General features: G+C 47.0%; 1 protein-coding gene across 1 annotated transcript; it reads left to right on the forward strand.

Annotated features, from left to right (window-relative positions):
- Positions 1 to 3,484: 3,484 nt before the first annotated feature.
- On the forward strand, positions 3,485 to 9,435 carry hspa13 (heat shock protein 70 family, member 13). The gene is made up of 5 exons (XM_006627721.3): positions 3,485 to 3,616; positions 4,983 to 5,323; positions 5,718 to 5,931; positions 6,699 to 6,866; positions 7,067 to 9,435. Exons 1-5 carry the CDS (start codon positions 3,592 to 3,594, stop codon positions 7,609 to 7,611), a joined length of 1,293 nt encoding a protein of 430 aa, XP_006627784.2. The 5' UTR covers positions 3,485 to 3,591; the 3' UTR covers positions 7,612 to 9,435.
- Positions 9,436 to 9,922: the final 487 nt, after the last annotated feature.

Here is a 9,922-nt window from a genome sequence, read left to right on the forward strand (position 1 = left end):
TACAGTAAAACCAAAGAAGTATGATTTTACAATGAGTTGTTTTCCTTCTAACTGTTTACTTTTTGTAAATGATGGTTAAAAGGAAAAAAGAAAGACACTGACGTCAAACTGAAATACAGTTTTAAAGGTTCAGTTACCAAGGCCTCACTAGAGCTTCAGTGTCTGAAGTGTTTTGGAAAATATTCTGTGAAAAAATGATTACGTGGGCAGTCAAGACAACCACTTCCTGAGATGCTCAAATTATTGTGACATTTAATACTTTAACACTTCCTCTCCTTCCTATAGACGTTCTGTGGTAGAACTTACTTGAGGTGAGTAGTTGCCCGTGAGGGAGCAGTGTGGAGTGAGTAGATGCCCGTGAGGGAGCAGTGTGGAGTGAGTAGATGCCCTTGAGGGAGCAGTGTGGAGTGAGTAGATGCCCTTGAGGGAGCAGTGTGGAGTGAGTAGATGCCCTTGAGGGAGCAGTGTGGAATGAGAGTAGATGCCCTTGAGGGAGCAGTGTGGAGTGAGTAGATGCCCGTGAGGGAGCAGTGTGGAGTGAGAGTAGATGCCCTTGAGGGAGCAGTGTGGAGTGAGAGTAGATGCCCTTGAGGGAGCAGTGTGGAGTGAGTAGATGCCCTTGAGGGAGCAGTGTGGAGTGAGTAGATGCCCTTGAGGGAGCAGTGTGGAGTGAGAGTAGATGCCCTTGAGGGAGCAGTGTGGGGTGTGAGTAGATGCCCTTGAGGGAGCAGTGTGGAGTGTGAGTAGATGCCCTTGAGGGAGCAGTGTGGAGTGAGTAGATGCCCTTGAGGGAGCAGTGTGGAGTGAGTAGATGCCTGTGAGGGAGCAGTGTGGAGTGAGAGTAGATGCCCTTGAGGGAGCAGTGTGGAGTGAGAGTAGATGCCCTTGAGGGAGCAGTGTGGAGTGAGTAGATGCCCGTGAGGGAGCAGTGTGGAGTGAGTAGATGCCCTTGAGGGAGCAGTGTGGAGTGAGTAGATGCCCGTGAGGGAGCAGTGTGGAGTGAGTAGATGCCCTTGAGGGAGCAGTGTGGAGTGAGTAGATGCCCGTGAGGGAGCAGTGTGGAGTGTGAGTAGATGCCCTTGAGGGAGCAGTGTGGAGTGAGTAGATGCCCTTGAGGGAGCAGTGTGGAGTGAGAGTAGATGCCCTTGAGGGAGCAGTGTGGAGTGAGAGATGCCCTTGAGGGAGCAGTGTGGAGTGAGTAGATGCCCTTGAGGGAGCAGTGTGGAGTGAGTAGATGCCCTTGAGGGAGCAGTGTGGAGTGAGAGTAGATGCCCTTGAGGGAGCAGTGTGGAGTGAGAGTAGATGCCCTTGAGGGAGCAGTGTGGAGTGAGAGTAGATGCCCTTGAGGGAGCAGTGTGGAGTGAGTAGATGCCCTTGAGGGAGCAGTGTGGAGTGAGTAGATGCCCTTGAGGGAGCAGTGTGGAGTGAGAGATGCCCTTGAGGGAGCAGTGTGGAGTGAGAGATGCCCTTGAGGGAGCAGTGTGGAGTGAGAGTAGATGCCCGTGAGGGAGCAGTGTGGAGTGTGAGTAGATGCCCTTGAGGGAGCAGTGTGGAGTGTGAGTAGATGCCCTTGAGGGAGCAGTGTGGAGTGAGAGTAGATGCCCTTGAGGGAGCAGTGTGGAGTGAGAGATGCCCTTGAGGGAGCAGTGTGGAGTGAGTAGATGCCCTTGAGGGAGCAGTGTGGAGTGAGAGTAGATGCCCTTGAGGGAGCAGTGTGGAGTGAGTAGATGCCCTTGAGGGAGCAGTGTGGAGTGAGAGTAGATGCCCTTGAGGGAGCAGTGTGGAGTGAGTAGATGCCCTTGAGGGAGCAGTGTGGAGTGTGAGTAGATGCCCTTGAGGGAGCAGTGTGGAGTGTGAGTAGATGCCCTTGAGGGAGCAGTGTGGAGTGAGTAGATGCCCTTGAGGGAGCAGTGTGGAGTGAGAGTAGATGCCCTTGAGGGAGCAGTGTGGAGTGAGAGTAGATGCCCTTGAGGGAGCAGTGTGGAGTGAGTAGATGCCCGTGAGGGAGCAGTGTGGAGTGAGTAGATGCCCTTGAGGGAGCAGTGTGGAGTGTGAGTAGATGCCCTTGAGGGAGCAGTGTGGAGTGAGTAGATGCCCTTGAGGGAGCAGTGTGGAGTGAGTAGATGCCCGTGAGGGAGCAGTGTGGAGTGAGTAGATGCCCGTGAGGGAGCAGTCTCGCAATTTCTCCCTTATTGTTATATCCTGTTTTTAGGTCAGTTCATGGTTGAACTATGCAACTGAGAATTCAGCTGGTGTTGTGGTTCCAGGCTATGGATTGATAACCCCTGATACTGAGCAGACAACATGCGTCTCTTTCAAATCCGTTGCCTTGTAATATGGATCTTTTCTGACAATCAGTTAAACAACTGGTGTGCCAAATGGTTTCAAACTCCAAAGCCGATTTGTAAGGGTCACAGTAACACAGCAGGTGAACAGCAATGCACGATACAATAACATACCTGCGAAATGGCTCCTGGATCTCTTAGATCTGCAGTATACAGGGTTACACAACCAAGAATCCCCCTACCGTTAACAAAAAGATTGTGGACTGCAGCCCCCTGTAGGAAAATGTATGCAACAAGGACCAAATATTTATATCACAAGACTAGCCCTTGCATTGCAAAAGCTCAATCAGCTTTAAAACAATCCAGAATAATTTTAATAACTATGCACTTCAAACATAAATGTAAAGTATGAATTCCCTATAATTTGACACTTCTCTGTAATTGAAATGTGAACGTTTTTTGTATGGACAAAACACAATGTCCCGCATTACGTGTAGAATCTGATGTTCTGGAGAAGGGTTCTGTAAACGTGTGAAAAGGCCCTAAAATGGCTAGCGTGATGTGACTGTGACATGAGATTATTAATATATTGTAAAAACAGAGAAATGATTTCGTCCTATGTGAGAAATAAAGGGGACTCGGGCCATCACAGGCTATTGCAAATTCTGAATGCTGCCAAGTTGTGTCTGAAATAAGTATAAATTCTATAGGACTTTCTGGCCAACCTTTGATACGAACACAGAAAACGGTCACTGTTGTACTTATTGTCTCTTCTAAAACCGCTCACATTACTTTCATATTTTATAAAACGTATTTCTGTTTGTTTTGTACAATTCCCGAAAACTTGTGTGTAAAACTTTATTTGGGCATTGTTAACCTTTTATGAGAATGATGCAATGATCCTTACCGTTCATAACAACACTATGCAATACAATGCATTAAATGCAAGACAAAAACTACATAAACCACAAGAACAAAATAAACACAGCGCCGAAACCCTGCACAAAAGGCATGCGCAAGTCCTCCTCAAGCGCATGCGTATTTGATTTATCAAGTGCGTCTCGCCTTTTGACTTCCTGGTTGTCGCAGGGAGTTTTGGGAATTGTCGTTTGCAAACGGTATTATCCAACTAATTCTTACGCGAATCCACGGCCTGTGGAACTACAATACCCAGCGACAAAAGCGAGAACACTGTTTTGATTTGATAAGGTACAGTCATCATTAAGAAGGGAAAGCCGGTAGATCATGTGTACTGAGGTGTTCCTAACCAGTTACATGAGTCCGAAGAGTATAGTTTGTTAAGAGGATGGCGGGGGAAATGTCAATACTAGGTAAGAATCATCTGCTGTGAGAATATTACTTTAACACCGCTAGATCTAATGGAAACGCTAAAAGCTTTGACCATTTGAGATGGACTAACTGAATTGTTTTCCTGATATTAATTGACTAAAAGGTACCAGACTCAGTCGAAACCAAAGAGCTACCATTTTGTATCTCCAAAATCTTAAAGCGATGTTCATATATTGTCTTTCTTGGCGACGTTTAGTAGCGGTTGGTTTGCAAAGATTTAGTTATTTGAATCCGCGTGATTGACGTATAAAAAAAACGCAGAGCTGATCAACAGAAGTTGATGGTTCTCGGTCGCTGAAAACACAGCTGATGTGGATGTCGTGTTTATCCAGAGCGATTTGCAATTCATAAGACAAACGCGATATACAGTAAATTAAAAACTGTAGTAGCCGCGAACCAGCTTACAGAGGGCAACACTAAGGAGTGAGTCTTCTCAGAAACTGAGGTACAGTATTGCACTGTCTCTCATCCTGGTCCTCGGTTGCGCCTGTCTGTGCTCGGGTTTGTTTCAGCCGGTCCACTTGGTTGTCTTGTTACACTTTTTTTTAACTGTTGTCTTTAAAATATCCGTTTAAACGCATTATTTCTAACGATTCGAGCGCACACAACTTTAAGTCTCTCGCCGACTTGTTAATTATAAATAAGGAAGCGAGTTAATTAACAAGTTCTTAATAAGAGGCCAGCTGATGATGAACACACACATGGGAATCGGGCTGAATCAGACAACTTGCACGCTAAATCGAGATTATTCCTTCTGCTTTTGTCACGTCGGTGATATTTCAGCTGAACACCACATTTGATTAAAAAAAGCCTTCAAATAGAAAGTTGGCAATTCAGAAGTTGGAACAAAAACGACAATGGAAGGTTGGAGAAACACTGCTGTGGAGCAAAGAAAGATACAGACAAGCTGCCAAGTATTGTTTTAAAGCATATTTAGGAAACGGTTGTCAGGTGAGGAATCCAGTGGTTTGATCCTTCAGTGAGGAATACAAGGTGCAGCATTGACAGGTTAGTTTCTTGTTTAATTCCTGGCACCTGGAGTGAGATACAACACATGTAGTTGCATTCAGACGTTGTATTTTTTTCATGAAATTTCAGTTCTGAAGTTTTGACTGCTTTTGCCCTGTTTTACTGTGAAAAGGGTGAGGTTGCAGGAAGTTGTATGTTTCATCCCTGGTGCACAGGGACAAGAGGAGGAGAAGCAGAGCTCGACTGCTGCCCAGCTGGCCTGGCTGAACTGACCTGAACCTGATAAGCACAGGATCAATAGGCCAGATGTCTCCAGTGATGTTGATATTGGTGTAAAAAGGTCACTTTTTTTGTCCCGTGGTTTGGAATGTCTTCCAGGGTCGGCAGTCCTAGCCCTTTTCCTGGCTGGGTACTTGGGCCAGCAGTATTTGCCACCTCCAAAACCCAGAGTGATTGGGCTGGACCTGGGCACGACGTTCTGCTCCGTGGGGGTGTTCCACCCTGGAGTGGGGGACGTGGAGGTGATCGGGGATGAGGAGGGGCGGAAGAGCATCCCCAGTGTCGTGTCCTTCTCCCCCTCGGGAATCCATGCTGGATACGAGGCGCAGGAGCTGGCTGACGCCAACCCTTACAACACCATCTACGATGCCAAGAGGTTCATTGGCAAGCTTTTTAAACCCGAGGAGCTGGAACGAGAGGGCGCTCAATACCAGTTTAAGGTAGATCTCACAACGTCACTTCTTGTGTGCTGTGTGTGATGTGGCTTCGCATGAATGAGCAGGGAGGACACCGTTTCACCTCCTGATTGTTACAGCAGTGATGCACGAGAATTATTGTCAATAACGCATGACACATGCGATTGGAGCCGTAATCAGAATATTAAAATTGAAAAATGTAACAAAATACAGAAATCTTTGCATTTTTAATATTTTAATACAAATTGGCTCATATTGTCAGGTCTTCACATTTCATCCTTTTCCTAAGAACCGGCAGATAATGTTGCACAAGTGATGCCAGAGCAGCATGAGCTTGTCGGATGACAGTGATTAGCTCTAGAAGATGACAAGAAAGCTCTTATTATGTGCCTTTTCAAAAGCTGGTGGTGTCTTCTAGGTGGTATACAACAACAGGAGTGCAGAGTTCTCAATATCAACCAATCGCACGTTCACAGTCACTCCGGAGTTCATCGGCTCTCGCCTCCTGCTGAAAATGAGGAAGATGGCGGAGAAGCAGCTGGGAGTTCCCATCACTAAGGCCGTCATCTCCGTGCCTGCAGAGTTTGACGAGAGACAGAGGAACTATACCATCAGGGCAGCCAACCTTGCAGGTAGCTCTTCAGATCTCCTTCTTTCCTTTCCTGACGAACGCATCTCATAAAAGACCTTGCAAATGCAAAATATTGCCTTAAAATATGGCGCTCCCTGGTGTGAATCTGAGAATAGCTGAGAAGAATAATTGCTTACACTTCTGTAGCACTTTTCTGGACACTCCAATCAAAGCACTTTACAGGTAATGGGGTCTCCCCTCCACCACCACCAGCGTGCAGCCCCACCTGGATGATGCGATGGCAGCCATAGTGCGCCAGAACGCCCACCACACATCAGCTATTAGTGGGGAGGAGAGCAGAGTGATGAAGCCAGTTCAGAGGTGGGGATTATTAGGAGGCCATGATTGGTAAGGGCAAAAGGGGTAACAACTGTTCTCTTTTTGAGAAACACCCTGGGGTTTTTAATGACTACGGAGAGTCAGGACCTCGGTTTTACGTCTCACACGAAGGATGGTGCCTTTTTACAGTATAGTGTCCCCGTCGCTATACTGGGGTATTAGGACCCAGACAGAGGGGTGAGTGCCCCTACTGGCCCCTCTAATACCTGTTCCAGCACCAGCTTTAGTTTTTCCCGGGACGCCTGCTATGTAGTTACTGACCAGGCTCACCCCTGCTGAGCTTCAGTGAGTTGCAGAGTGATATAGCTTTTCCTGAAGTTAAAGAAGAAGATAAGGAATGGTTTAGACATAAGTGTTTATTAAACTGTAGTGAATCACAACTTCAGCTTGGTCTGTGTGCATAACCTGCCTCGTGTCTGGCTTTGTTAGGTCTGGGCGTCCTGCGGGTGATCAACGAGCCCACTGCTGCCGCCATGGCGTATGGGCTCCACAAGGCCGATGTCTGCAGTGTGCTGGTGGTGGACCTGGGCGGAGGGACCCTCGATGTGTCCTTGCTGAACAAGCAGGGGGGCATGTTCCTCACAAGGGCCATGGCAGGTAGGATGATTGTGGAGGATTTGCAGAAAGCTTAAAGAAAGCTGTGGCGCGTGCCCTGGTGGCTTTCCTCTTGTCCGGTTGTGTCGTAGCTCTGCCTGTGACTTACTGGTTTTGCAAACTCGGGAACGGCAGTGTGCTTCCTCTGTTCCATGTGGTGTTAGTCGCTCACTGACCCGCGGTCTTGTTCTGACACTGCGCAGGGAATAACAAGCTGGGGGGCCAGGACTTCAACCAGCGGCTGCTGCAGTACGTGGAGCAGCGAGTCCGCCAGCGGCACGGGGCCCTTCCGTCGCGCAAGCAGGACAGGCACCAGCTCCGGCAGGCCGTGGAGCGGGCCAAGCTCAGCCTGACCCTCCAGCCCAGCGCCGTGCTGCGGGCCCGGCTCGGGCACGAGGCCGGGGGCGTCCTGTTCGAGGAGCTGATCACCAGGGAGCTCTTCGAGCAGCTGAACGTAGACCTCTTCCAGAAGATCCTCACCCCCATCGAGGAGGTGCTGAGGGAGGGCCAGCTGGACAAAAGGGAAGTAGACGAGATCGTCCTGGTTGGGGGCTCAACCAGAATTCCCCGGATTCGCCAGCTCATCCGCGAGTTTTTCGGGAAGGAGCCCAACACCTCTGTGGACCCAGACCTGGCGGTGGTGACTGGTGTGGCGATTCAGGCGGGGATAATGGGCGGCTCCTGGCCACTGCAGGTCAGCGCTATCGAAATACCCAACAGGCACTTACGCAAGACGAACTTCAACTGATGTCCTTATTTATTTTTATTGTTCCCGGACGCCATCTCGGCTTTCCCCAGGATCACCGTGCATGTTCCTACAGGCCGAGCTGTTCCTGATAAGTAGTGTTTGCTTTGTACGGCATTTGAATTAAAAGAAAACATGAACCAGCTTACCAGCTCACTTCAGAACCATGTCATTCCAGATAGTTATGAGTTTGTTTTAAAAATGGTCAGTCCGTGCTGAGGAATAAACTCACAGGTTTTATTAAAAAATGCAAAAAGATTTGTAAGTACAGCTTGAGTCCCCGAGCGTCACGGAGACGTATCGAAATGATTTTAACTTTTAAAATGCTCCCTCGTCGTACCTGCTGAACTTCCAGAGCAAGGCCTGGGGTGAAAGCCTTGTGTTATATTTCTGTAATAATGTTCTGGCCAGAGGGAGAGGACAGATCCCCCTGCCCAGGGGACATCTGCACCCGAGGGACAGATCTGCGATGTTGTGGGTATTTGGGTGCATGAAGGATCTTTCGTGGGATCAAATTCTGTGTTAATGAAAACAGAATTCTGCCAGACAGTTTTTTGATGATCGATATGTACTTACAGTAACTCTGCCACTGAGTTTCCGTAATTGTGCTTTTCCTGAGGGAGTAAAGTGACTGCATTTCTCACTAAAACTGGTGAGGAAGAGGAAACAAATAGTAAACTGTTAAGCGGTTTTGAAGCTTTCAGACATATGCTAAAGGACCCCTGGACCGAGGTACTCCTACCCCACCCTGGTGTTTTGCTGTGGGGCTTTTATAAGGTGCAGCAATTTGCTACTTTTCACTTAAAAACTCACTGGGAAGATATTTGGTTGTTGCTTGCAGGTCTATGGTTTAAAATCCAAAAAGAGCTTTTATTTATAACTGTGTGGACATCTCATTCCATCCTCTGCTCTCACTGTCCCATCTTTGGTGTCTTCTTGAAAAAGAAGCTTTAGCTCCCCCTGCTGGCGACCTAACTCCTGTGAACTCAGAGCTGCAGAAGACTGAGACTGAGTGCATTTCATCAAACCTAAGAAAGTGTTTTAATTTGCTTTATGCTTTTGTTGCACAATTGTATAAAAGGAAAGCCTAAACGTATGCAGCAGTCAAACTGGTGATTTTGTGTAAGCGACAATGTGCACTCCGACCTTATTTGCAAGCAAATTCAGAGAACTGCAGTAAACGTGGAATACATTGTTAAACTGCCCGAGTGCAGGTCAGTTACTTAATGGGGTAGGATGCCGCTGTCTCTTAAAGAGCAAACTTCACCCTGAACATGAAAACAAGACAGAATATCCCTCACTAAATGGACAGCTAAGCTGCGGCTCTTAAGGAATCATTTAACCTGTTCATGCCATAAAGTAAACTGGTGTCCTTACTGTACAGGGAATAACTACAAAAAGAGTGCCTTTTTTTAGTCTTTTCAAGAATAGTAGGGTTAATACTTCAACCTTCAATCTAGGTTGGGGTAAACAGTGTAACCTTACCACACAGAGTGACGGAGGTTTCACCATGGAACTTTTTTCCAGCATACTTGACAGGAGAAATGGGACCAGTCTTGTCATTCTCCTTTGTTTTGTGGACCCACTGAATGAGGGTTAAAGTAGGTTGGTGTTTAATTCTGTAGCAGGTAATGGAAGTTTAAAACAGCAGCTGGACACTGTCTGTCTGAATTCAGAAAATGTGAATATATTTGTGGACCTGGTTACTCATTCCAATGAAGACTAAGGTTTTCTGCTGTATGTAAAGGAGCTATTTTAGTAATTATTTTCAGTTTACAGCTGTAATGTCTATATATATATAGGGGAAAAAATAAATCTGGAAATGTATCTGGTCTGTATTCAATATCTCTATTAGTGTGACAAAACTTTAGCCTGTTTCTTTCTGTATTTTGCACATACATCTAAACAGGATTATGGTGTTCAAAAGTGAATCTTCTAGATTCTCCTCGCTGAAGGACAACTGTTTTACTCATGTGAAAGATGGGACTGCTTATTAATATATTCATTTACTGAAGGGGAAAAGTACCATATGCAACCTATTGCATAGCAGGCAGAAATTAGACTATAAAATGTACCAAACTCCTCCGCGTTGGGCCTGTTGTGTACACACTCAATGTCGGACTCGAGGAATGTGGAATCAGGAAGGTCTGTAGAGGTCATGACTGACTGACACCTCCACGGCCGGCAGTCCTGTGGGGCACGTGCTCGGCTGCGCCTAAGCCTTGGCACAGCTTTGAGCAAAGATGGTGCTGCTATTCTTTACAAACATCTTGGACGTGTCAAGATTTGGGTTCTCAAGAGCACAGTACCTGTA

Source organism: Lepisosteus oculatus, chromosome 5, assembly GCF_040954835.1.
Source record: "Lepisosteus oculatus isolate fLepOcu1 chromosome 5, fLepOcu1.hap2, whole genome shotgun sequence".
Classification (NCBI taxonomy): Eukaryota; Metazoa; Chordata; class Actinopteri; order Semionotiformes; family Lepisosteidae; genus Lepisosteus; species Lepisosteus oculatus.

Coding starts and splice junctions, on each gene's coding strand:
- hspa13 (XM_006627721.3), top strand. CDS start 3,592: ATGGCGGGGGAAATGTCAATACTAG. Junction 5,324..5,717: donor GCGCTCAATACCAGTTTAAG/GTAGATCTCACA, acceptor GGTGTCTTCTAG/GTGGTATACAACAACAGGAG. Junction 5,932..6,698: donor CAGGGCAGCCAACCTTGCAG/GTAGCTCTTCAG, acceptor TGGCTTTGTTAG/GTCTGGGCGTCCTGCGGGTG.